The sequence below is a fragment of the Etheostoma cragini genome, chromosome 3 (genome assembly GCF_013103735.1).
Source record: "Etheostoma cragini isolate CJK2018 chromosome 3, CSU_Ecrag_1.0, whole genome shotgun sequence".
In the NCBI taxonomy this organism is placed as follows: domain Eukaryota; kingdom Metazoa; phylum Chordata; class Actinopteri; order Perciformes; family Percidae; genus Etheostoma; species Etheostoma cragini.
In genome coordinates, this window is record NC_048409.1 from 1476143 (window position 1) to 1503994 (window position 27852).

At 40.3% G+C, this 27852-nt stretch overlaps 2 protein-coding genes across 5 annotated transcripts; one reads left to right on the forward strand and one right to left on the reverse strand.

Annotated features, from left to right (window-relative positions):
* Nucleotides 1-1172: 1172 nt before the first annotated feature.
* cep126 (centrosomal protein 126) lies at nt 1173-15020 on the reverse strand. 3 transcript variants are annotated; one of them, XM_034863007.1, is made up of 11 exons: nt 14597-15020; nt 13681-13800; nt 10797-10933; nt 10086-10197; nt 9723-9876; nt 6291-8265; nt 4148-4266; nt 3718-3787; nt 2912-3121; nt 2718-2782; nt 1173-1584 (listed from the first exon to the last, which is right to left on the reverse strand). In XM_034863007.1, the coding sequence occupies exons 1-11, from the start codon at nt 14629-14631 to the stop codon at nt 1501-1503; spliced, it is 3081 nt and encodes a 1026-aa protein (XP_034718898.1). In that variant the 5' UTR covers nt 14632-15020; the 3' UTR covers nt 1173-1500. The 3 variants fall into 3 exon arrangements, with proteins under 3 accessions (XP_034718898.1, XP_034718887.1, XP_034718879.1); XM_034862996.1 differs by having other exon boundaries at nt 4148-4260; nt 10788-10933; XM_034862988.1 differs by having other exon boundaries at nt 10788-10933; nt 14597-15019.
* Nucleotides 15021-15839: 819 nt separating this feature from the next.
* trpc6b (transient receptor potential cation channel, subfamily C, member 6b) lies at nt 15840-26037 on the forward strand. Of its 2 annotated transcripts, XM_034863060.1 has the most exons (12): nt 15842-16256; nt 18308-19079; nt 20035-20220; nt 20386-20550; nt 20748-20973; nt 21477-21704; nt 22739-23003; nt 23178-23373; nt 24464-24670; nt 24909-24959; nt 25323-25398; nt 25501-26033. In XM_034863060.1, the coding sequence occupies exons 2-12, from the start codon at nt 18330-18332 to the stop codon at nt 25620-25622; spliced, it is 2472 nt and encodes an 823-aa protein (XP_034718951.1). In that variant the 5' UTR covers nt 15842-16256; nt 18308-18329; the 3' UTR covers nt 25623-26033. The 2 variants fall into 2 exon arrangements, with proteins under 2 accessions (XP_034718960.1, XP_034718951.1); XM_034863069.1 differs by lacking the exon at nt 24909-24959 and having other exon boundaries at nt 15840-16256; nt 25501-26037.
* Nucleotides 26038-27852: the final 1815 nt, after the last annotated feature.

The window sequence follows — 27852 nt, forward strand, 5'->3', positions numbered from 1 at the left end:
CCCCCCCCCCCCATGCACCTCATTTTTGGCGAGGGAGATAGAGAAACAATTACACAGAAACATTTAAAGTAACCGGCAACTAAAATGAATTAATAATAGTGTTTAGTTGACTGATGTTACTCTAATTCAGGAAAGAGAGATGGATCAGGGACCCACTACTATGTACTGTAGTGTATTATATTGTATATTGTATTATGTAGTGTATTATATTGTATATTGTATTATGTAGTGTATTATATTGTGTATTGTATTATATTGAGCTGCATATTAAAATAGTTCTACATTTAGGGCAGCCTTCATACATACTTTTGTTGCATACAATACTAAGCTATTAAAATAGCCTAACAATGGCGTGCCTGATTTTATAAATTGTTTTATTGTAAAACATGCATGTGCACACTGAATGTATAGTATTAACTGTACCTGTAGATTGGCTTAGAGCCTTCCTGTCCTAAAGGCCAGTAAACAGTTGGTTATATTTGATAATATGTTGGATTCATGTTAAGGCTTTTTATTATTTTTCTTTATTGTTTTAAAGATCATCTTTCGGGGATTTTTAGGCCTTTATTTTTAGAAGACAGATGAAGAGATGAAAGGCCAGAGAAAGGGGGAATGACATGCAGCAAAGGGCCGCAGCATGGAGAAGACTTTTTTTATAACTTTAAAAAAATTGACAATATTTTGAAGGCCCCCCTGAATTGACTCTGAGGACCCTCTGCATTAACTTAAGGCAAAAGCAAAAGTGAAGTTCCACATAGATGCAATTGCGACAGAAGACTGGAACGGCTCACCTTGCTGAGCCAGTAGGATGAGTCTCCTGCACAACGTATAATTGTCCTTTCCACAGCCGTCGGAGAAAGACGAACACACCTTCAACGTTGCAACACTTCTCTCTATTAACCATTTCCGATCCTCAGTCTATTTATTGACTTTGCAATGCATTATTGAGGAAATAGTGACACTGCTAAACACACTGCACCCAGTCAGTTTATCAGTGCGTTGACAGCTTTATTCAGTTCCAATATGGTCCCAAAATAGTTTGCATGAAATTCTAATTTTCACTAAATAAAATAAATAAAGAATGAGACATCTTTGGACATAAATACAAATCTGCAGTGTTGATTTTGCAGTCAATCAGGCCATGCGTCAGTTTTAACAAGGGCCTTTTCTTCATTTGTGAATGAAAACCAAATTGAAGCCAGAATCCTTTTCAGAGGCACTTGGATCGTAAGTGGCTCAACAAAAGCTAAACGTGTTTTTTTTCCCAAGCAAAGGGAGAAGATACAAACCTAACTTCCACTCACCAACCTGGTCTAACTATGCTGCTTTATTGCTTCTACAGTCTGTTGCTGCTGATCGCTTAGATCTTGAAGATACTCAAACAGGCGTGTGTAGTTTGAAATGAGACTGAACTTTACAGGACAATAAAGTCTTTGATGACAGGACAGCTATAATGCACTGATGGGAGAGAAGAACACCGTGGACCACACACACTGTAAGTCACAATCTCTTCTGGCACCGAGAGCGGTTGTTAGCCGAGGACGCTCGAAGCTTGTGATGGTTTGTGCCTTTCACTTCCTTTGTCTGAAAACAATGAAAAAGGTAAATAATAATGCATGTTCAACAAAGTCATCGTATGTGTTAAGGCCAAAGACTGTAAAATCAGTGGACGTAGCATCCATGATGTCACCGACTGGTTTGTAGACTGCCGTACTGAAGCCTTGAGTTTATCGCTACAGGCGTTGCCATCTTGGTATTTTAAAACCAAATGTGATGATTTTTTACCAGAGGGTGGAGTTACTTTTATAAAAACTGATTGCCAGGTCGGTGTGTAGCCACGCCCCTAAAGCATCCCCTGCTTTATCGTCTATTTTAAATTAAATGGTACCTAGTCTTGCTTTGCCAGACCTTCCTCCACAGCGCTGTAGAGAAGGGTCTGGCTAGTATACACAGCATTCCAGGATGCATATTTACGAATCCTACTATGGCCACGCCAAGACCCACCCTTCAATAGAATTCACACACTACTATTGGCCAGGTGTCCATGCATTTATGCACAGGTCCTGTCCCCTGTCCAATCAGCTATCCTAACCTTAACCACTCCAGCTGTAAATGCCTAACCCCAACCGATCAGCTGCTAAGCAACAGATGGAGCCACGGCGCCACTGCAAAATAGCCTCAGATTGGACAGATAGTCTAGCTAGCTGTCTGGATTTACCCTGCAGAGACCTGAGGACCAGGTAACCATAGTCCTCAGATTGGACAGATAATCTAGCTCGCTGTCTGTATTTACCCTGTAGAGATCTGAGGACCAGGTAACTATAGTCCTCAGAAATCCACCAGAGGTTAGAACGCTGACACAAAGACACAGACACAGAGGGGACGGTGGACGGACATCTAGTTGAGTGAATCCAGAAGCATTTCCGGCGGCACCGGAGCAATCCCGGAAGTGGAAGGTCGTAATTATTTGCAAAATGAAGAACCGAAAACTAGCAACTGAGACCATAAACCTATTATGCAAATGTTCACTGAGGGTCATTTTGTCATAGACTCATAAAAATTCTTTTTGCAACCAGCGTAGTTGCCCCTTGCTGGAAATTAAATAAAATGCAGGTTTGATGCATTGGCTTCACTTGTCAGGCATGGAAGGTTAGTCCAATTTTTTTACAGTCTATGGTTAGAGCAAAGAAATTAATCCCTTTGAATTTCATACTTACAGAGGATGCATCAATAAGTACGAGGCCACGCGTGCCAGTATTACCCCCCACATGTTCCCGCACACCTACAAAGAGAAACACACAGTAGGGGTTCTTCTGCATTGAAATGATGACACATTTATACTTTTTTGTTTACACACAGATCACAGCAATCTAGTGGATCAGGTCTGGCCTGGTACAAACACAGTGCTCACAGTACAGCTGGTGGTTGAGTCTGTCCAGAGAGAGGAGGATTTTCTGCTCCTCCATGGAAATGGTAGTGAGTCCCTGCTGTTGGCTGCGCTGCTGCACCGTGCCAGGCCTCTGTGTTTGGGCTGTTTCCATGGCAGCCACAATATCCGTGTCTTGCAGTGGGCCTCCAGCATGTACTTCAGCCAGGTGTAACTGAGCTGCACTCACCAAACCTGTAAGCACAGTCAAAGTCACAACGGAGGCGTGCTTTCTCACCTGTTTCCACTCTACTTTGGTTGTTGTTTTTATGCATTTATGTAACATATAGGTAACATATAGCTGTGCTGTTGTAACGCAAAATGACTGACAACGGTACTGGCTCAGTCTTCATTTCACTTTCACATTATGCCTTAGAACCTTTGGCTTCTTTCAGGGTATAAATTAAATAATGTACAGTGGTGTAGTATACTGTATTTTAGCATGTATACTGTACTATATAAATACATGGACCACAATGGACATACTATATATATATGGACCACAATGGACATACTATATAAATCCTCGAACCCGAGCGGACTAATCAAAGTGGGGCATCTGGGTGTCCTTGCCCGGTGAAATATATATATATATATATATATATATATATATATATATATATATATATATATGGGATATGTATATGTGGGTATATGGAAATCCTGGAGAGACTTCCCTTGAAATGTTGGAAGAAGACAGACATTCTTGTAAAAACTGGTGATTATAGAAATAAAAAGTTAGTTTTGTCTCTCATAGAAACACAAACAGAGACACACAGTGAACACGATACCTTGATCTGGACAGGCCATGTAGTAAGTATTGGAAAACGGTCTGACTGGCTCTGTGGTCTGTTTTGTTGGCTACACAAAACAAAATAAACACATTACGTAAGTGTCAGATTAATCTTAAGTAATACTTATGTAACCTGTAGTACACTGCCAAAACTCTAGATAATAGGCATAAAGCATATAATAACAGGTAGAACAAGTTGTAAACAAAAACGTTCATCAACGCTTATTTTTTGTCAAACGCTGACAAGTCCATCCGGAAAGTCTTGTCTTGAGAAGCCTAAACTGTGACGTCTAGTCAGTTTTAGTCAGTTTTAGTTTCTAGTCAAACGGCAGCATGAAACTGATTTAACAAGTTCAAACACACCCATTTACTGATCTTCAGCAATTAATCTCCCTCTTCCTTCCCACAGGGCAGCTGCATGCATGTACCTGAGCAGGCTGAGGAGGTCTTCTGCTCCCGGAGCCAGGAGGCTGTCTGCTCTGATCCACGCAGGCTTTCCTCACAAACCGCCCACTGTCCGCCGCCTGTCTCCTAAGCGTGGCTTTTGCTGAAAGAAGATATGTTTGTGGAAAGCATAAAAATAACAGAAAAAAATGCATACACAACAAAATAGTTTCCATCTTTAGCCTGCAATAAAAATAACAAAAAAATAAAAAAAGAGATAATGTCTGAATCAGAAATCAGTTGCCTTTTGATTGGGTGCGTACAAACAAACATATTTAACATTATTGAGAAACAATAAATACAGAAACAGAGACAAATACAAAGTAGTTGTTTAAGTAGTTTAAGCACGTTATTTAGCATGTTATTAAGCGTGGGGATAAAAACTGCATACTGTATGTGTAGCATTTTTCCTTAATATGCAAGAAATATTACCACTTTAATTACACTGCACTGTAATTGTTGTTCCATGTTTACTGTCTGTTCTCCCAATAGTGATATTACAAGCCAAATTGGACATTTTGTCTACATTTTGCAGCTCAACCTGGATCGGGTCAACTGTGCTATTTTCAATGGTAGTGCACAAACATATGATAGGCTCAAATTAAGCAGTTTCATTGAAAGTACATTCTTAAAAGTATTCTTTGAGGTGCTGGAAAAATGTGGCTTTGATCCACTGTCTGATCTCCCCAGTGGAAGAGGTAAGAAAGAAGCCACTCACTTCTGTGCCGGCTTTGTTGCGGCTGGTACAATTATCAGCGCTGCTGATGCTAACATGGGACACATTAGAACTGGGTAGAGGCAAGGCAGACAACAGGCCACTGTGAGGCTTTTAGGGTCACCTAAGTCCACATATCCGGTATGACTCGCTCCCATTTATCAAGTTAAGGAAGCAAGACTTCAACTTCACTGACTTTTCAATTTGAAAACATGAGATGATGCAAGAAGACCAGTATGTCAGTTATTATATTAACCAATTTGAATAAACTGGTGAATTGTGGTCAACACAAAGCGCCCACAGAAGCCCCAGTGAAAAGGGAGCTCTTGGGAATCTTAAAGGTGCCCTGCCACACAAAACAGTTTTTACATTTTTTTTAAATCTGTGAGGTCCATATGTGTGTGTGTGTGTGTGTGTGTGTGTGTGTGTGTGTGTGTTATGTGGTGAATGTGAAGATGAACTGTTACCTCCTCTGTCAGCTCTATTCACTAGAAATAAATAAGAGGAGAAATCAGACCAATCACAACAGCTGGTCAGTCTGAGCTCATTATTATTCATAAGCTGGGTTAAGGATGCTGATAGCCAGGCTCTGATTGGCTAGCTGTTAGCCAATCAGAGTCAAGTAGCTTATCTCGTTGAATATTAATGACAACTGGCCCAAATGGAGCTGAGTCTTTCTGCAGGTCTATACCACGCTAGAATGGCTTGAAACAAGGTAACCACGGTAACCAAGAGTCATGAAATACTTGTGGCAAGGCACCTTTAAACAACTTTGCAAACTGGCAGTCACACAAACGTCTCGCAGCTCATTCAAGGCATTTTCCTTTCAATTAGAAGGACAGTTTCAGATAAAAAGATGGGTTCAAAGGACCACTGGGATTGGTATTAAGTATCATGCAAAAAACGGATCCGGGTACAATACTGCAGTGGTTCCCAATCTTTTGGTCTGAGGTTCCCCCACAGCTTTCAGATGTACTTATGTACCAGTACAACTATTCCAAATGTGTTCCACATGAATAACACTATTCATTGTAAACAAGTAGATCTTTATCATACAACTGAACTGTCAATATTTAGGTTGGTTTGGTCAGTAATCAGACTACTACTGCTTGGTGTCAACCTGAATGTGTCAACCATTTATCCATTACTTTTAGCTAACTATTTCAGCCCCTTTTTGGAATACTTTTAGCTATTTATTCCCACCATGTATGTATTTATTACTTTTAGCTACCTTAAAATTCCTGTGCTCAATTTCTTTTAAATGAAATCATAATTTCTATATTTTTGTAACTAGTTGAACTGCTTCAAAATCTTTCATGTTCCCCCCGGCACTTGCAGAAGTACCCCTTAGGGTACAAGTACCCCTGCTTAGAAATCATTAGAGCACTGTTGCCAGAACCCACATATATTACCTTCATTGGTGGATAAGGCACTGCGGACACCGTGCCAGAGCTGTGAGATCTCCTCATCTGTGGGAGTGCAATCTAAACAGAGGCCTTTATCACTGTACACCATCCCTCTTAGTCTGCTGCAGCCTTGAGCTTCCTGATGACCTGTGCTGGGCGTGGCCTTCATGTTGCTCTTTGACATGGGGTAGGCATACGAGGGTGGTAGTGGGGTGTACATAACATTGCTATCTGTTCTGATGACATTATGTGTGGAAGGTGAGGGAAAGTCTTCAGAGTTGTACTTGTGCAGGGCATGCTCTGCAACCAGAGCTTGTTTACAGCTGACAATAGCATGGTCCACGCCATATGGAGTCCTAGTGATTGACAGCGTCTTCTCCTCCACCGATGGATCCATCCGAGGAGGTGGGCGGGGCGCCATAATCTTCCCTTGGGTTTTGGCAATCTGACTCACCTCGGTGGCAGATTGAGCTCGTATGACAGTGCCCTTTCTAGTCCGCGAGGAAATAGGAGCCGCTGCAGCTCTGGAAGGGCGTTCTCTCCGAGGGACCTTGGGGCCGACAATCCTGGTGCTACTCCGTGCCACCTTGACCTCGTCTGACCGTTCTTGGGGCAAGCTGACTTGAACCCCAACATCTGCCCACGCTTGTTTTGTAAAGTGATAACCAGCGGAGGCCGGAGGGGTCATGCTGGGTCCAGTCTTAGAAGCCCCTGAGACTGTGGCTAGACTTAGCTGGTGGTCCTCAGGGCTGTTATTTGACAGAGAGAGAATGGAAGACCTGCCTTTGATCTGATTCATAATGTTCTGTTCTCTGTCCTCTTGTCCCTTGTGTACCTCATCAAACCAGCGTAGCTTCTTTTTGACAGCGCTGCTACCCTCTGCATCCTTAGTTTTGGCCCTAGTTAATTCCACACTGTCTCTAATTGCTAAAGCTACTTGTTTTGCAAAAATAAAATGTCCTGAGCCATACACACATGTGTATGGCTCATCTCCTGACACATATTTGGACTGCTTTTTAAGGATTCCTTTAATGAATTGGACACCACATGCTGAATGAGATGTCCTGTCTGAAACAGGCATTTTTTGCACTTCTTCCTCAGGACGCTTAAGGCACTTAGGAGTGTTTGATTGAATGTTAGATAAGCATGTGCGTTGCAGCGATGCTGCGTTAATGGGCTTCTCCGGTTTGGGCTCGGAGTTTGAAACCTTATTGAGGTTGTTTATGGAAGTTCTAGGCTCCTCAAGGGATGACGGATTGTGTTTTTCTCTTCCTGTTTGATGAAGAGTCCCGTCTTGTAAGGCATTATCTGTTGTGCTATCGTTCATAAAAGGGGGAGCCTCAAACAAAATGTCTGCGCTGTTGCTATTTTTGTCACGTAGAAGAATTTCCGCAGCTGATGGATGTTTTGATTGTCTGTCACCATGCACCCCCTTCTGCCTGAGCTCCAACAGAGCCTCATGCTTAGGACATGGAGACTCGAGTGCTACGTTGCCGGGAGAAACTATATTTGTAACGATGATGTTGTTGTTCGGATTGTTTTGTGAGGAGTTTACCTCAAAGTGCTCTGGGTCTGCACTAATCATTTCACAAAGAGTTAATAAGTTGCAGTTGTGCGGCGCAGGCTGTGTCGCCGTTTCAGGTGCTTTCTCAACAGATGTGAACCCCCAAGAAGCTTTGGGAATGTGCATCCTACTGTTGGGCCCTTCCGAATCCATTGGTGTTTTCTGCTTTGGTTCATGCAGTTTCCTTGATTGTGGAAAGTTATCAGCAAGCAGCATCATCGCTGAGAAATCATTAAGGTCTGATGGTGGACACAAATCATTTTGCTGTCTCACTTCTGGTTGGGGCTTCTCTGAGTCAAGCGAGAATGATGAATAAGAATACTGCAGATTTTTTGTGCTGAGGTTGTGGTCCTCATTCTCTAAACTGTCCTTACTTGAAATGCTTTCAGAATTACAGCTATCAGACAGTTGGCTCTCCTGAAATGTGGAAGCAAAAGAGAGGAGAGGAGTCAAAATAATGATATGATTTACATATGACATCTATATCTTGGCCTGGAACCCAGATCTAAAATAATAGTTGTGTCTGAGAGGGAGAGAGTGGATAATAGAAATGAAGGGGTTACAGTGTTGGATGGACCATATACCTCTCTTAAAGTGCACTTGTATGATCTGGTGATGCTAAGCTAAATCTTAGTAGGCAATTGCAAGGCTAAGTTTACATTTCATTTCTTAATTGTTTTTATCTTTCTTAATGTTTTTTACCCCCACAAACATCCTAAAGCGGTTTTGCGGATTAACTTTTCAAAAATTGTTTCTCAAAGGTGATAAGAACTCTACATTTTCCCTTTTATATTCCTGTAATTTCTAAAAAATAATTTTACACACAGTTCACCAGAGGGTGCTAAAGCCAGTGGCAGCCAAAAGGGCTGTATGTGGTGCAGGAAAGGGATTACATCACACTGCTTCCCCCTAGGGGTAGACATTTGAAGTACCCATTATTGTAGCCAAGCAAGTACTTAAAGGTCCCATGACATGGTGCTCTTTGGGTGCTTTATAAAGGCCTTAGTGGTCCCTAATACTTTATCTGAAGTCTCTTTTATATAGACCTTAGTGGTCCCTAATACTTTATCTGAAGTCTCGTTTATATAGAACTTAGTTGTCCCCTAATACTGTATCTGAAGTCTCTTTATATAGACCTTAGTGGTCCCCTAATACTGTATCTGAAGTATCTTTATATAGACCTTAGTGGTCCCCTAATACTGTATCTGAAGTCTCTTTATATAGACCTTAGTGGTCCCTAATACTTTATCTGAAGTCTCTTTTATATAGACCTTAGTTGTCCCCTAATACTGTATCTGAAGTATCTTTATATAGACCTTACTGGTCCCCTAATACTGTATCTGAAGTCTCTTTATATAGACCTTAGTTGTCCCCTAATACTGTATCTGAAGTCTCTTTTATATAGACCTTAGTGGTCCCTATTACTGTATCTGAAGTCTCTTTTATGTAGGCCTTAGTGGTCCCTAATACTGTATCTAAAGTCTCTTTTATACAGACCTTAGTGGTCACTTAATACTGTATCTGAAGTCTCTTTTATGTAGGCCTTTGTGGTCCCTATTACTGTATCTGAAGTCTCTTTTATATAGACCTTAGTGGTCCCTAATACTGTATCTGAAGTCTCTTTATATATACACCTTAGTGGTCCCTAATACTGTATCCAAAATCTCTTTTATATAGACCTTAGTGGTCCCTAAAACTGTAATGAAAATTGCAATACAAATCCAATTGGCACCCATGTATCATAAAAGAATCATTTTTTGGGACAAAAGCGTATCATCCCAGCCCAAAAAAAGGAGGGTTAACTAACATTTCTTTGTGAGAATGCCTGCAAAATGTTTTGTTTCCTGCTCATTCAAATGAAATAGGCAGCATACCTGTGGACTGTGATCTTGTTGTTTATCTTGTGTCTTTTCAGGGGATTGACTGCTCTGGTCCTGCAGCAGTTTGGTGTAGGCCTCCACAGCTGAGAGGGTATGGCGGTTGGAGGATTTAGAAACAGTAGGAGGCTTAGGGGACGGAGTGCAGCTTCTTTGACAGACAACAGAAAAAAAATATTAGTACAATGTCTGACTTCTCCAGTCATTAAAAACTGCTACACAGGAAATATATTGCAAATCAAAATGTATGAACATAAATACTGTGTGAGGTTTTTAATCCAACAGCAGTGGCTGGGTTATTCAGCATGTACAGTAGGCCACATGAGAATAATGAGAATTATTTATCACATTTTCTTTTACCTGCTAACGTTAGAATTGCTGGACAAGAAAGATGACTGCCGGGTGTATGAACTGAAGGAGCCTTGAAGTTCATTGAGTGCGTCTTCAATATTTGGGACGTTTCTTCTAAAAGCTGAAACACCATAGGAGGAAAACATACAAACCAACTGAAGTGTGTTAAGACTGTTGTGCCATATTTCTCAATTCTAAGAGACCTCATACATAAGAAACATCAAACCCTGCAAAGATTAATCAATTAGTTGTCTATTAACTATTAAATGAATGGCAAACTACTAATAATCGATTCAATAGTTTAAGTCAAAAATCTCTTAATTCCAGATTCTTAAATGAGAATATGTTTTTCTTTACGGAGCAAATAACTGCGCACTGTAGCTAGAGAAACAGTGATATTAGATAGGATATATATATATATTTAGGGCTGCACAAATTTATCAATTAGTTGTCCAATAATCAGTTAGATTTTTTATGAAAAAATTAAATAATTCTCTGATTCCAGCGTCTTAAATGTGAATATCTTCTAGTTTCTTCTCTCCTCTGTGACAGTAAAGTGAATATCTTTGACAAGTGAGGACGTCATCTCCGGCTTTGAGAAAAACTAACCCACATTTGTTTTTTTACCATTTTCATTTCACATTTTCATAGACCAAACAACTACTTGATTAATCGACAATGAAAATAAAGGTTTGTTGCCGCATCACTAACATTGTCTACGTCTCTGAGAAGGAGGTAAATGGGCTCTCTGGAAGCGCTCGGTAGCATCCTGTACTCGCTGTCTGCGTTGCTTTAGGATGTTCTCTATCAGCCGTTGGTCCTGCACATCCCTCTGCTTCCTCCGCTCCTCCTGAGCCCTGAGCCGTTACAAAACAACAACAGAGCATCAACCTGAGGCACAGGATCATTGATTCAAATATAGACTGGCCATGTTTTAGATGCAGAAACCTGAGTCTGCTCATCCAGACATGTTTTCAACACAGCCATTAATAAATTAAAGCTACCACTCACTACTCCACAGAGGAAGCCAATCCTAATATCGACGGGGTCAATCAGGTTCAGCATTAATGTTTGAGGTGGTCAACAGGGCTGGGACCATGTGCTTTTGTCCCAGTTTGATTCTTTCCCGATTCATGGGTACGGATTCTAGAAGTATTGCGGTTTGATAGTATTGAGTATCGCGATTTCTTTGACAAAAACAAAAGAATAAAACAATTCTAGAGACATTATATCACGAGACATTTCTAAAAATCTATTTTTTAAAGAAGAATGCCCGTCACATGTCAGTCAGTCAGTCTGACATTTATCTCATTTGTAAAGATGATCACATGGATTTTCAGCTTTTTTTTGCTTTAACTCTGTTTTGCTAGAAACGGGTACGATGTGGTCGCCGTTGGCGGTACCGTATGAACAGGAAATATTTAGGTGACTCATTGTTAAAAATAATACATTTAAAAATTATTGAATGTAGGGAAAAGAATACATTTGCTAAAATCACGATGCACACGATTCCCCCCCATCCCCTACCCACCCCTAGTGGACAATGTCAACAAGAAGACCAAAGGTTAGCTGACATGTTTCTTTTCAATTAAAACTTACCAGAATCTTTATTTTCTTATACTTATTACCTAATATCTTTATAGGAGCAGAAAGATTGGAACTCCAACATTTTGATTAATAAAAAGCATTCCATGTAAGACTAATAAGGCAAACCCAATCATCCACCATGAAGATGTGTTACATTAGTCCTTATAATTTCAAAATGCAAAGGTTGCTTTACAAAAAACACTTTTTGTTTATAATTTATCTTCAAAGTTGGAATCCTTTTCTTTTTTGCCTATCTGATACTATTAAAAAAATACAAAAAAAATTGTATTAAAAGCAATAATGTACCCAGGCAGTATTTTGGTTAGCAGCATCAGTGTGCTATATAAATGTTTAAAAGGGATCTGTTGTATTAAATATTGATTTATAAACTATTAACCTGTAAAAGGTTTGATATCAAGTTTTCCCTCAGACAGTTTGCTGGACATATTTTTTCAACGTTGAAATAAAAACAAGTTAATGTTCATGTAATGATAGAAAGCTTATCCACCTCCATTAATATGTCCCCCCTTTAATTTGCATTATTTTATTATTAATAGACAGGTTGAGGAGGTTCTTTGTCCCCAGGGCCATCCAACTCTTCAATCCCACACAAAGTAGGAGGGGAGAAACGACTGTCTCTCTCAACTCACCATTACATAACTCTGTCTGCTGTCCACCTCTCTGTCTCATAGGCTATATTTGCCCTCCTACACAATTTGGACTGTGGTCATAACATCTACTTCTTATAAATTGTTTTTTTAAGTATATTATTTATTTTCTTGTTAGTTTGGCAATTCTATTATGTTTACTTTCATGTCTTTTCATAGTCATAGTTAATTTTTAATAACAAGCTAGTGCACTGTTTACTTGTGTACTAATACCACTGCACACACTCTACCATAGCACCCTGTCATGGTCATTGCATCACATGGTCGGTCCATACCTGACATTAGTAATCACTTCACACAATGTTCATTTTTGAAATTACTGTGATTGATTTTTATGTATGTGAGATACAGTATATGTGTGATTTTTGTGTTATGGTTGTCTAAGTTACTGGACGCCTAAAATTTCCCTCTGGAATCTATCTATCTATCTATCTATCTATCTATCTATCTATCTATCTATCTATCTATCTGTCTGTGATCACCTGGCTCTGTAAAACCAAAAAACGGTCTCTCTGATATAACCCCCCCCCCCCCCCCCCCCCCCCCCCCCCCCCCCCCCTCCCAACCCTACAGCATTAACATACTCTCTCCGGCTCTTTCAAAACAGCAACACTCACTTGTAGCCACTGTTGATAACTATGGAAACACACATTTAGAAGGTTATTAATGTCTGTAAGGGATTTGAGCCTCTTAGGGTGCTGAATTTAGCAGCTTTACTTGTCTGAGAGGTGGCGCTTCAGTCACAGCTCGGACCCACAGTTACCCTCTGGCCAACAGATCTATTTCCAGGTCTAGACTGCAAAATCCTGTCAGCAGCGCCCATCCCTGAAAGGTGCTAAGCCCAGGACAGAACCATAAGCTGTCTGTCCAGGAGGTACACACTGCACCCTGCACCAGCAGAGCAGCCTCTGCTTCCAGGAAGAAATGGGAGATACTCTGTGGGCAGCTCTGGGCTGCAGAAGGCACCCAATAGTCATCAGTAACTGAGATGACACATCATCTTAGTGTTCAAATAATAACAGCAATGCATAGTTAGTATACAATAGGGCTGCATATTAGAAAAAATATTACTTGTGGTAAAGAGATATTTCAGTATTCTATTCAATTTAAGACAAATAAAAGGAAATAATTTTCAAGATTCTTGAATTAAACAATTGAACATTTAACTGAATATAAAAGGCACCACGAAAAAAAGAATGAATTACATTATAAAGTGCAATTTTAAGTGCAAATAGTCTTTTGCGATATTCCGCAGCCTTTTGCGGTGTATATATTGCGCCAGTTGATATCGCGATGACGATAAAAGAAAACCGACATATTGTGCAGCCCTGTTATACACTATCACTGACTTCCTGCGTCGGTTGGTTTCCAGCGAGAACTTGCGAGCTCGGGATCGGCATAACTTCTGCTCTTCGACCAGAAGCTGTCTCTCATCTCCGAGGCCTCCATCAGCTCCCAACCTCGAGTCTCTAGAAGTGAGCGGCTAAGGAGAGCAGGGAGTGGAGATATGGGTCACCTAAACCTAATGTTGACCTTTGATTAGAGAGAAGGAAAACTGATTCACATTATGTCCTCATGTATTACAGGCAACTCCACCACTGGTGGAACGTAATGGAGTACATTTATTCAAGTACTGGACCTATGTACAATTCTGACGTACTTGTACATGTACTTTACTTGAGTAGTTCCATATTTTGCTATTTTGCACTTCTACTCCCCTAGCTACGTCTCAGAGGCAAATATTGTACTTTTTACCCCACTACGTTTCTTTGACAATGTTACTTTGCAGATTTAGATTAAAATAAAGTAGAATCAACAAATACATTTGGAAGTATTTTTAGGGATAGAGATAAGACTACATTGATCCCTTGGCTCCCAACCTCTCAAGCAGTATTTATAGTAAGAAAAAAGTCCCACCTTTACCAGCTGTCAACATCAAAGGAACGTACACAATAATGCATCAATTATTATGAATCAATCATATACTACAATATTCTGAAATAGAGTATTGTGAATACTTTTACTTTTGGTACTTTAGCTAGGGGCATTTTGATGCTAGTACTTTCGTTTGCTTAAGTAACATTCTGAATGCAGGACTTGTAAGTTGACGTTTCTTATATTAGAGTATTTCTACACCGATATTGTTACTTTTACTCAGCTTCTCCAACGTCAGCTACATTTACACAGGTCTAACGTTAAGTAAGTAGCTAATACACATATCTTCAATAACTCTACAGGATAAATAACTCAACCGTTATAGGATACGAGTAGAAGAAGAAGTTGCCCTGACCAACTTGCATCCTCCGAGGCTGGTGATCCTTGTTGACACCGGGTAGACATACAGGTTTAGTCCGCTGCGAAGCTGCTAGCTAGCTAGCTGCTAGCTGCTAACTCGGCTTGTTGGGTCCTTTTTACTAGCTAACGTCGGCGGTTCTCCGTTCAAACTCCTTTAACCATTTTCAGAGCGAAGATAGACATCTAAAGCAAATGTGCGAACCCACATCGCAGCAACCTCTCCTGAACAACAACAGCCTCTTTTGTCGTTTAAAAAAAGTCAGAAATAATTCGGCTAAATTGGGACTTTTCTAGCTACTTCACCTGAGTCTGTCTGTGTAACTTACATGATAGCAACCAAGGACGCAGCTCCTTGACAACGGGCACTGTGGTTGTTATACCCGCCATGTCCAGCAGAGGGCCCAGGACCAATACGTGCATGTTGCTTTCAGGTACACCTGGAAGTGTCGTAAAACGCACACATAAACAACATAGTAAGAATGACAACAATGAGCAAAATAAAACACAACAGAAATAAATGGGTTGAATAAAACCGAAAATTGATACGAAGAAGGATGCATTAAGGTTCAGATGATGTTTGATATAGTTTTAATTTTACAGCTAGGAGGTAGCATAAAGCATTTAAGCCTACCTTCAAACATTTACAGCAATATCCCAGCCTTTTTAGTGAGGTCAAAAGTCACGAATGATTTTATGAATTAAAAAAAAAAAAAAATGTATGGCGACCAACGACAAGCTTGATTTATGTTTATATAAAAAAGGTATCTGCCCTACATGGAAATCTGCATATAAATACATAGACTACTGTAAAAAATAACCCTACTTATTTAAAATGATATCAAATCAAAAGCTGAAAGAAATCGTCTGGAAGCACATTTCCAGCCATGACTTATAGGCACACAGAATTCCATCTATTACATATTTGGAGAACTAAATATCTACACTTTCATTTTAAAAAGAATTGTTTATGCTTAGCTTAGTTGCTGGGGGATGGTGCCTCTCTTGTGGAATAAAGGTGTGTTGGAATTACCTTTTACATTTGATGGCACCAGAGTTAAGAGGATTTAGAAAAAGCTTTTTTCCAGATTGTTTGGACATGGGCCACTGCATCAAATAATCTATTTTCAGGGAGTCAAACGGTGATGTTGCCTGCAGCCATCGCACTGACAAATCCCTCGTAGGAGAAGTACCTTAGTTTTCTGCCTCAGTTTAAACAATTAAAATAAATGGTACGACCAGTAAGGTCAATGCAGTCTGCTGTCCTTAAATTAGTTTATGGGAACTCAAGGAAACTAAATTGAGATAAAAACAATTATATAGGTCTAACCTCAAAAACAGGAGCCAAGGGTTTTCGAGAAATGCTAATATCCTATTTTGTGAAACACACCTTGTAAGCTGCTAGAATCCGCCCACCGGGCGTGCAGAGGCAGCGCCGTCAGCATCCAGAGCCATCCAGACCCAAGGTGGGACCAGTTTTACATGCAGTCTATGGGTGGGACGCAGGGTGTCAGACAGGTGGTCTGGAGGCTGACATGGGCTGCAGCTGCTCGCTTTTGGACGTAGTCTGGGCTCGCAACAACTTAATGAAGAGAAAATGAAGTCATTTGGCACACTCGTCTTCTGTGTGGAGGTGAGTGGGCCATCCTGTGTGACTTTGGAATATTAATGATGTGACACATATAATATGCACATTGAATATGATTGCATTTTCAATATCATTGCCGTCAAAAATCAATTGAGAAATATTGGTGTGTGTGTGTGTGGGGGTGTGTGTGTGTGTGTAAAGCTGCAAAGGAAAAGTCTCAGGCCCATGATATTGTTGAAATGTGAGACTGATACTTAGTGATCTCTTCCTATCCAATGTCCCATTGTTTTTAAAATCTCCTATTGTGCCTCTCATTGTCACATTTACACTGATGTCTTCTGATCTCGCCTACATGTTGAGGGATTTGATGTGACTTTTGTTTTTTTAAAGTTGCTACAAATGTGTGATGTTAATATCACATGCTAATGCACACAGATCATCTAACGGCATTAACTGCAGAATAATCTTATCTACATCTTACAGTATCTTTAACGTAGTGATGGAACTTCCAATTTGGAATCTATCGTGCCATATCAATTTTATAGTTGCTTTTCCAATCTCCCAGTATCACCTAGTTGCCTGTCATAATGAAATAGAGCACAAAAAACCACAAGGAACTCTCAGAAACCCAGGCAGGTAAATCTACAGGGAATGAGCTATGTCAGTTGAAAGGCAAAAACAATACAGCAATCTCTTTTATGTCATATCCATTCCATTTGAGTTGTGATTTCTGCACCGTCCCTGGCAGAACAGCATGGCACCATTTTCATATTTGATCCTTTCTCAGCCGAGACACACTCGATGCCAAAGACGAGTAAATGGCCTTTATTAGAACATATTGTGTAGGTTACACTATGTGCACTCATCAGATTTCTCAGTTAAGTAAAATTGTATTAACACTAATTATGATTGAATGAAGGGGCGTCGTCATCAACCGCCATTATCTGTGAAGAAGCTATTAGCTCCTGAGATAACTACATTATTCAAATGTAATTAGTGAACAGAAATTACATTATCTTGTTGGACAATGACACAAAATAGAATTAGTATTAGAGATGGTCACTGTCATTTGATAGTACGGTCATTAATGTAGATAACATCATAATTAAATAAAAGTAAATACAAGTTTGCAACTGGACTAACGCTCAAATACTTGATGACGCTGAACACAGAGGAAGAAAACATGTACTTGGTAAGTATCAGGCAGAGGCTGAGTGGACGACAGTGCCAGGCCATGAAACGCAGGAGAGCAGATGAGGAGTCTGTGGGTGGTGTCACACATGTAGGGCGAGTTATAAATCAGCAGAGACCAGCTGTCCGTTCACTACTTCAAGTAAACATGGAGAAGCAGTGTTCAGTAATCATGCTCCACATATCTGGAACAAACTCCCAGAAAACTGCAGCTCCGCTGCAACTCTATTTCACACCTGTCTTATTCAATTTGAGCAGTTTTTAAATTCTCTCTAACAAATGTTTTACTGCTTGTTAATGTTGTAAATTACCACGTTCCTCAAATGTGCTATACAAATAAAGCTGCCTTGACTTACCTTACTGTCTCATTCACAGGGCCTTTTTAAAATATAGATGGAGCTGATGTTAATTTACCCAAACTAGTAGACTAATCCAAGTAGAGTGTCTGCTTTTTAAGAAAAACACATTTAAAATACAGGTAAGGACAGGGTATGTGATTTGGACTGTGAGAGTGAAATTTGTATATATTAATATTTTGGCATACAAAAAATATAGTGTGTGATGTTAAGCACTTACAATTTTTGTCAAATTCAAAAAATATCTCCACACTGTCACCTAGCTCTCTGTTTTTTGTTCTGGTTGAGAAACACACAGCCCTGGCTGTGTAAATGGAAAACAAACAGAAAGCCAAACCACACTATTCAGGCCAATCAGCAACAGTTGATGGGGGGGGGGGCGCGGAGGCTGGAGGAAGCACGGGAATGTGCCAATGGTTATATGTTCATGAATCTGGGGGGCAGAGCTTTTGAGTTCAAATTCCAAAGGTCTTTGCCCAGCATCACTTACTGCACCTTTAGTGAATTTACAAAGAAAAGGTCTTCAGCCATCTGCTTACCTGTGTTTAGGTGGAGCAATGAAGGGAGAGCCATGATGCAGCAGCAGCAGGCTGTAGGCAAACCCAGGAGACAAGCGTTACGGGCAGCCGGTTACCTGTACCGCGCTCACCCCTCCTCCTGCCTTTCCCTGACAGAGGAACTCTTCTTAGAAGCTGCAGAATATGGCAACATTCCAGAAGTCAGGCGGATGCTTGAGGAGCTGCCAGACCTTAACGTCAACTGTGTGAATTATATGGGCCAGAATGCACTGCAGCTGGCAGTTGCCAATGAGCACTTTGAGGTAACTAAGCTCCTTCTTAGGAAGAAAGAGCTCTCTAGAATAGGAGATGCATTGCTTTCAGCCATCAGTAAGGGCTACATCCGTATAGTGGAGGCCATACTGAGCTATCCGGCCTTTGCAGATGCTCAGAGGCTGACTAACAGTCCCAGCCAGGCGGACAAAAACGACGACTTCTTCGCCTATGACGAGGACGGCACACGTTTCTCTCACGACATCACTCCCATCATCCTGGCCTCTCAGTGCCATGAGTTTGAAATCGTTCATATACTGCTTGTGAAGGGGGCCCGTGTAGAGCGGCCCCATGACTACTTCTGCCAGTGCAGGGCCTGCAGCGAGCAGCAGAGGCGGGACTCATTCAGCCATTCACAATCCCGCATCAATGCATACAAATGTCTGGCCAGTCCAGCGTATCTGTCCCTGTCCAATGAAGACCCAGTGATGGCGGCTCTGGAGCTGAGCAATGAGCTGGCAGTTCTGGCCAACATTGAGAAGGAGTTCAAGGTGCAGTATTTAAAACAACATACCTGTTTTTATACTAGAACAGGGGTCTGCAACCTGCGGAACATGAGCCCCCCTCCCACAACTTTGACAAAAAGTCATATTGAAATGAATGACTTTTAATTCATAATTGTTATGTTATTATTGTCTTCATCCTTACATCATCAATTTACATTTCACTCAACTAAAATGTGCGTCATAGGCAACATCCCTCTAAGGCCCAGCGCCTAATCCTCTAAATCAGGGGACTTCAATGTTTTTTAAACCAAGGACCCGTTAACTGAAAGAGAGTTGGAGGAGGGACCCCCTACTACATATATAAAATGTTGCATATTTAATTTGGCCTGGAATAACTTGTAGGTCGGCCTAAAGCTTTATACATTCCATTTTTTCATAGAATACTTAATTTCTATTAAAACAGTCTTTTAATTGTTGCCATGATTTTATAAATCTTTTTTTTCTCCTTTTAAAATATACATGTGGCACAGTGAATCTTTAGGATTAGCTGTATCTTTGGATGGCTACCTTAGAGACTACCTTACTTACAGGCCAGTAAACCTATGTTCCGTGGGGATTGATATTTGTTATTAATATGTTGGATTCATTGAAAATAATTTCAAACATTAACAATAATTTGCCTCCCCCCTGCACTGATTCTGAGGACCCCCTAGGGGTCACGGTCCCCCTGTTGAAGCTCCCTGCTCTAAATGTTGCCCCTCTTTGCAGAGACTGCAAAAGAAATTGTTGACAAGCTCAACAATGTTTGCAGCTCCAGACAGATTAGAAAAAGTCAAAAAAATGTCTATTTTGATAGTAAAGGCTGCTGACCCCTGTACTAGAATTGCCGAGACAAGAGAAGCATTTTAAAGATGCAGTTACAAAAGGACTTGAGGCTTTGACGTTTGTGGTGCTACAGGGTGCTATCAACTGGTTGATAGGTTGCCTTTGTCTGTTATAGAATGATTACACAAAACTGTCCATGCAGTGTAAAGACTTTGTGGTGGGACTCCTGGATCTGTGTCAAAACACAGAGGAAGTGAAGGCCATCTTAAATGGGGACACTGAATCCCGTCAAAGCCCTGAGACCGTCGGCAGACAAAACCTCATCAGGTTAAAACTTGCAATAAAATATGAAGTTAAAAAGGTAAGCATGTGAGAAAAGCAACTTCATTTTTTTAAGGATTAGAATAGATGCACTTGATTTTTGACCGTGGGTTTTTCTTGCACACTTGTGTCTGCAAATATTCCTCCTCTCCTCTCTCCTCTCTCCTCTCTCGTCTCTCCTCTCTCCTTTCTCTTCTCCTCTCAGTTTGTGGCACATCCAAACTGCCAACAGCAACTCCTCTCCATCTGGTATGAGAACTTGTCTGGACTCCGTCAGCAGACCACAGCAGTTAAACTCCTCCTAGTCCTTGGTGTTGCTCTTGGGTTGCCTGTCCTGTCCCTTATGTACTGGATAGCACCGTCAAGTAAGGTTAGTTTAAAAAAAGTCATGCTTTTTTTTACTGTAAGAGTTAGATTCAGCATTCATTGTCTTGTCTTTTCGGAAACATTGTTAACCCTTCTAACAGAGTTAAAATAGAAGTGACATTACTCTTATGTTGCTCCATGACACTTAAGCAAAAAAAGAAGCCAACGTTGTTCAGTTTGCCTTTCTCTGACTTGTGTCAGATAGGGAAACTCATGTGTGGACCGTTCCTGAAGTTTGTGGCCCATGCAGCATCCTTTATGATATTTCTATGCCTGCTGGTCCTGAACGCAGCAGACCGCTTTGAGGGAACGTCGCTGCTGCCAAACATGACCATCCACGATCACCCCTCACAACTGTTTCGTATGAAGACTACCACCTTCACCTGGATGGAGATTCTCATCATATCCTGGGTCATAGGTCATAAGTGTAAACACCCACACCCTGTCCCATGTCATGTATACAATCACAACTAGCTGTCAAGTCTTTTACTATGACGTTCAATATATCTTTTCTGTTAGGTTCATGTACTCCTCTCCCATCTCTTTGTCACTCACACACACTCTGCTGTTGCAAGGTCAAGGATATGACATGCCAAGGGTTATAAACCCCCAAACATCTATCACGCTAGGAAATTGCCCATATAGATTAATATGTATTCTAACGACATCTACCACGATAAATCAGACTGGTTATAGCTTTCCAAAGCCGAAAAAAAGACAAGGTGACACTTTCCTATATCACTACAGGCGAGACTTTGGAGCCATATCAAACAAGCTTTGCCAGTATTCAGAATCAATAAATCCTATTTGATTTGATTATCAATTCAAGCCTTACTTATACAAAGATATTCAAATCATATCAGCCATAGGTTCATTTGAGAGAGATAGAGTGTGACTGTCAACCAAATGTGTGATTTCCTTTGCCTACAGGGAAGATCTGGGAAGAATGTAGAGATATTTGGTCGCAGGACATCCGGGAATACATCTCAGAACCCTGGAACCTTCTGGACTTTAGTATTTTGACCATTTTCATGACTTCTTTCATTGCCAGATTAATGGCTTTCTGGCATGCATATTCTGCCCAGTGTTACGTTGACAAGCACTACACGGACCTGTCCAACACGACCTTGCCCTTTGAGATACAGTATTTCCAGCTGGGTAAGTGTGCACCAAAGAACTCAAATAGTATCACTACATTCAATAAATTCAATAATTAAATAAATTTGTCTTGGGCAGTGGAAAGAACAAAAAATGGTGACGCATCGCACATAAACACAATAAACTTACAGAAAACACATAGAAAACATAAGCATACATTATCGCATCCAAATGTCAAAATCAAAAATCTGATAATCCTCACACAAGACCCCCCTACCTCCCCCCACACTCACATAAAAAAGAGAAAGAACCCACAGCAAATCCGCCCCCTCTTATTATACTTAATTCCAGATTGCACATTTCCCCTGAATCATGCTGGAATCAATAACTCATGTACTGCACAATGCCGTATCAAATTATAAATATTGCACCAGTGCCCTACCAGATATTGCACATCTAACAACCATAATGGTGAGTTCCCCCCCATTCAGTACACACACAGATCTTATCTCTCAGTAGCTTGATTGAAAGCCACACAAACGAGAAATTCCGTGTTCAGCTTGCAGTTTGGTAACCTGTCCCTCCTGCCTGGTGCCATCAGATCCAACTGATTTGGGTCACCGCCTCCTCAAAGATCTCCTAAAGAAGAATTGATCGGTGCTGGCCAAATCTTTTTCAAAGCCTTTTCATCAAGTTTAGGAGCTCCAATTAGTTTGATTGACAGGTTACCAAAACCTAATAATGCAATAACAAACAATAGACTCAATGTCGGTCGTATAGCATGATGTCTATGTCCACTCCATGAACTCTTAGTCTTCTTAAAAAATGACTTGGTTGCATCAGATACACAGCAAAAATTAGTAGTAGTGAAGTATTGATGCGAGTCTATAAACGTTTACCGGATTCTTTTTTCATCTTCATAATTTTGAGACCTAGAACATGATAAGTGTAAAGTATTTAACTTTCTGGCTATATCATTACGAAGAAATGCACATGCTGAATGTAGTTCCCTGTTTGAGTTCTATCGAGGTATCTAAATGGAGTGTAAAACATGAAAACTGCCAAACCAACAGTGTATAAACACTTTTTTTCAGCTCGAATCAACTGGATGCCCTCAGACCCGCAGCTCATTTCTGAAGGCCTGTATGCAATCGCAGTCGTGCTGAGTTTCTCTCGCATTGCATACATCCTTCCTGCCAACGAGAGCTTCGGCCCTTTGCAGATCTCTCTGGGAAGAACAGTTAAAGACATCTTTAAGTTCATGGTGATTTTCATAACTGTTTTCGTGGCTTTCATGGTGGGAATGTTCACTCTGTACTCGCACTACCTCGGAGCCAAGCATAACGACGCCTTCACAACGTGAGTGAAGACTACAGACTGTTGCAGAAACGCTTTTGCCTGAAAACCTTTTGACAGTGTGCTTAAATATTTTCCAATTGTGTTTTTGGATACAATCTGTGTTGAATGAATATGATGTAACTAACACAGTAGTTGCACTACACTTAATAAATACCCATTTCTCTATTCCTCCAGACTCGAAGAGAGCTTCAAAACGTTATTCTGGGCCATCTTCGGCTTGTCAGAAGTGAAATCAGTGGTCATTAACATCGACCATAAGTTCATTGAGAATACTGGCTATGTTCTGTACGGGGTGTACAACATCATCATGGTGATTGTCCTGCTGAACATGCTCATTGCCATGTTCAACAGCTCCTTCCAAGAAATTGAGGTACGCCTTAACCGTTCCTACATTACAATTCATTTTTGTGTCTTGTGTACTGACAGTGATGTGGAAGCTCTGGAAGCCCTGAAAGGAAAGGTGAAAAAAGAAAATGTGGGCAATGTTTCCCACACTTTTATCTCCTACGTAACAGATATTACCTCCTAGAAGATAATATTGTAGAGTGTATTTTCTTATTAGGAAACGTTATACCACACATATTGATGAGATAAACTTTTAGGCTTAAAGCTTTAGAGCAAAACTTTTTGATAAACGTCTGTTACATTTAAGCCATTGTTAAATGAGTTGCTACAAAGTAAATTAAGAAGGACCTCTTCTGATGAGTTCATCATGTTTTTTTAATCCTCCGTGGGGGGGGGGGGGGGGGGGGGGGGGGTATTATGTAGATTGTTTGTCAGGTTTGTTGTCATATCTTAGAATTTCTCAGGGGGGTGACAGAAACTACACACTATAGCTTTAATTAGGCGGTTTTGGGAGTGAGAAAGCCGTGCAGAATGAGGCACGATCCAAAGGGAATTGCATATACATCATAAATAAAAGGTTTTACCTTCTCAGTTAACAACAAATATCCACTCTCAAACACAATGAAACTGTGCATAGGCTCTGACTTAACAGACTGACTTGACGGATTTAACAGTGACGATATGTGTTCTGATGAACCAATGTTGTGTGGAAAATTAGGAGATACACTTTAAGGTATTATCTCCTACGTGGGAGATCAAATTAGGTTTTGGCGAACATTGGTCGCATTTGTTTTCCACTCATCCTTTCAAGGCTAACGTACAGTGATAACAATGAGCATTTTGTTGTGAGACCACAATCATTTGGGAACAATTTAACTTGACAAAAGTGTCAATCAACGTTTTGATTTACTGCTGATTTATGCCAAAGTTGTCAAGTTTCAGTTCAGTTTTGAATAGGTGCTGTATATGTAACGTACACAATAATATTGCAGATGTAATGGACAAATGTAGATGAAAGTGGCACATTAGACACGCAAATGGATGAACTTCCTGTTGCTCATGAGATGTTTCACCTGGCTTGTACCCCTCCTTACCGATCCCTGATGTGGGGGCAGGATGATGCTGACGTGGAGTGGAAGTTTGCCAGAGCCAAGCTCTGGTTCTCGTACTTTGAGCATGGCGGCACACTGCCTGTGCCCTTCAACCTGGTCCCCAGCCCCAGAGCTGTGGTGTCCCTCTTGCTGGGGATAAGGAGATTTCTCTTGGATGTCCTTAAAGGCAAAAGCAAAGAAAATGCAAATGATGAGCCGGAGCTTAACAAGGTGAGACAACAGCCGTTGATACAAATTATATTTCAAGCAGGGAAACGACTACATTTACTTTGTTGAATGGATGGAAGTGAATAGCTAGAGACACTTCTACTAGGTCTGGTAAAGTTGACCTATGTTCTTTGATACAGATCTACAGGGCCCTCTTGTGTCAGATTTAGAAGTTGCAGGTGTAAAAGTGTCTCAAACATTCACACTGCTTCTTCTCTTTTATCTCGTGTTCTTATCTTAGTTGAGGCAACAGGAAGATCTGAGTGTGGAAGGATCGCTTTGTCGTCACCAAGTAAAGCATTACTCATTTCCCAATTAACCTGTTCATGACTGTAGGTAGTAGTAGTTTTGTACATATACGCATGTGAACATAATATTCCAATGTTATTTAGACTCCTTTTAGTAGGCTACCTCACATCTAGAGACCACTTTGAGGTACTTGCACCAATAAAGCGTGTCAATGAAAACCCAACTGGAAAACAACAGAGTGAAAAAAATTAATTTCCCCTTGCAGGATCAAGAGAATATCACTTAGTTTGAATCTGAATCCAACATACTCAGTGGGAAGAGTTGGCATCCGTTCTTTTTCCTTCTGAATCTTAAGGAACAATTAGCTCATCAGTTTAAGACTTAAAGCCTCTATTCTTCATTACAGGATACAATGAATCGCCTCATCAAGAGATACATCTTAAAAGCACAGAGAGATAAAGACAACGATGAAATAAAGGAAGGTGAGTTCAGCAGGTGTTAGATACAGTTTTTCTCTGGTCCGGATCGCTGAATTACGAAACCCAATTTGACGCTGATTAACTTCCTGTCCCACATACCATCAGGTGAACTGAAGGAGATCAAACAGGACATCTCCAGTCTCCGCTACGAGCTGCTGGAAAGAACCAACCACGACATGGAGACCCTGGCACAGCTCATCACGCAACTGGGAGAAAATCATGTTTAGCAAAAAGAACAGCAGAAGAATGAGCTGGCTATACTCTCCTAAGAAAATATACAGATTGGAAATCTATTTAGTGGCCACACTGCACTGAACACACACTACTGAACCAAAACAACTGATAAAAAGGAAAATTCTGCTTTAAAAAAAAAAAGGTTAACATCCTTGATTTTTATCCCTTAGTGTAAATGCATGTACTGTACCTGTCCCTATCAGTACAGTTCTGATATACTAACATGCTGACTGCTGATATATGGTGGTGCTGCCTATTCCCAGCTGTTATATGATATGGTTTCATTTAGATGATATGGTTTGAGTTGAAACACTGTATATCTAGCCCAAGAAAGGCCAGCTAGCTGACCAGGTTGGGACAGCGTGGAGGCAGTGGCGGACAGGAGGACGAAGGCATACAGTTAAAGCCATCTTGGGTAACACGTGTCACCCTCTTTAGTTATTCGTCATCCCAGTGGAGGGTCAAAGGGTAGAGAGGATGTTGTGTGCTGTAGAGACTGTAAAGTCCCTTGAGGCAAATGTTTGATTTGTGACATTTACATATGTATAAAATAAATTGATTTGACTTGGCCTTGTTGTTCTTTTTCTGCTGTACAGATTCAAACTCCTTGTATTTGTTATATGCTAGGCCAATAAAGCCGATTCACAGAGTTGTGGCCATGACAGCCATTGATGTTGCTGCAAAGACGCTACAAACTCCATAACATGAATGCTTTACCCATCTTCAACCCGGCAGCACACAAGATCTTTACTATCACCACAACTTCAAGATTAGTGTCACCAATTTGTTATCGGCTCAAATATGAAATATGGTCCCAATCTATCCTTCTGTTACTACTTTGGCCAGAGAAGAGAACATTATGACTAGAGCTGCAAAGATTAATCGACTGGTAATCAACTAGATAGACTTAGACTTCTCTTTTTTAATCCTTTTGGGATGACTCCCACGAGGGAATTGAAAATTCCAGCAGCCGTTTTTGCAATGACAAAATAGATAAAAAAGACAGTATGAAAACAACAAAATAACAGTAAAAATATTAATGATAACAACAATAAGAACATTCATCAAATAAAGAAAAAGAATACCATCAATTATTATCAAAGTGTCAGTGTTGGATCCAGTGTTAAAGTGATAAAAGTGACCAGGTATTAATGTAAGTCCAGCTGTGCATGTGTGTGTATATATACATGTTTGTATGTATGTATGTATGTGTCTGTACTGTATGTATGTATATGTACTGTATGTATGTATGTATGTATGTATGTATGTATGTATGTATGTATGTATGTATGTGTGTATGTATGTATGTATGTATGTGTGTATGTATGTATGTGTGTATGTATGTATGTATGTGTGTATGTATGTATGTGTGTATGTATGTATGTATGTGTGTATGTATGTGTCTGTACTGTATGTATGTATGTATGTAATCGATTACTTGGTTGGAGTAATTTTTTTTTTTTAAAGTCAATAACTCTAGCTTGTCAAATATGAACATGTTCTAGTTTCTTCTCTCCTCTGGGACATTAATCTGAATATCTTTGAGTTGTGGACAAAACAAGACATTTGAGGACGTTATCTTGGGCTTTGGGAAACACTGACCCATTTTTTTTTTTAAATATATTTTTCTGACATTATATTGGCTACTTAACAACTCGATAAAAATAGAATAAAATAGTCTACAGATTAAGCAACAAAGCACTAAATCAGATGTCACAGTGAAGTTGACCGTTGATACAATGGATAGAAAATGTCATTTGATCCTGTAAGACATTAGTGTGAAATGTAGTCATTGACAGCGTATAATGGCCACGGCCGTGGCCTGCACGGAGGTGAAAAAAATGCTCATCAGTCAAACACAACATAAAAATAAATGAAAAATAATTACAGCTCTCAGAGCTTTCTTTAACTCTCAAGTTATGAGATTTCAGTTTTTTCTGTTATGTGGTATCGATCAACAGAACATTAGATTCTTTAATGTGTGTTATTAAAATGTTGAGCACTTAAGCATACCGTTTAGTGAATATAAATAAAATATGTGTTGAGTATTTTCACCTTAGTGGAGCGCAGAGGGCTTGTGGGTTTTCAAAGCGTAGCAGACAATGCTGTTGTGCTCTCTCACGCTCGCTGTGAAGCAAGACAAATGTCTGGGAACAGTCTGACCTGGCACTGAGACAAACAGCTCACCTGCATCTCAGCCAGGCCCGGGGGGAATGCTACCCC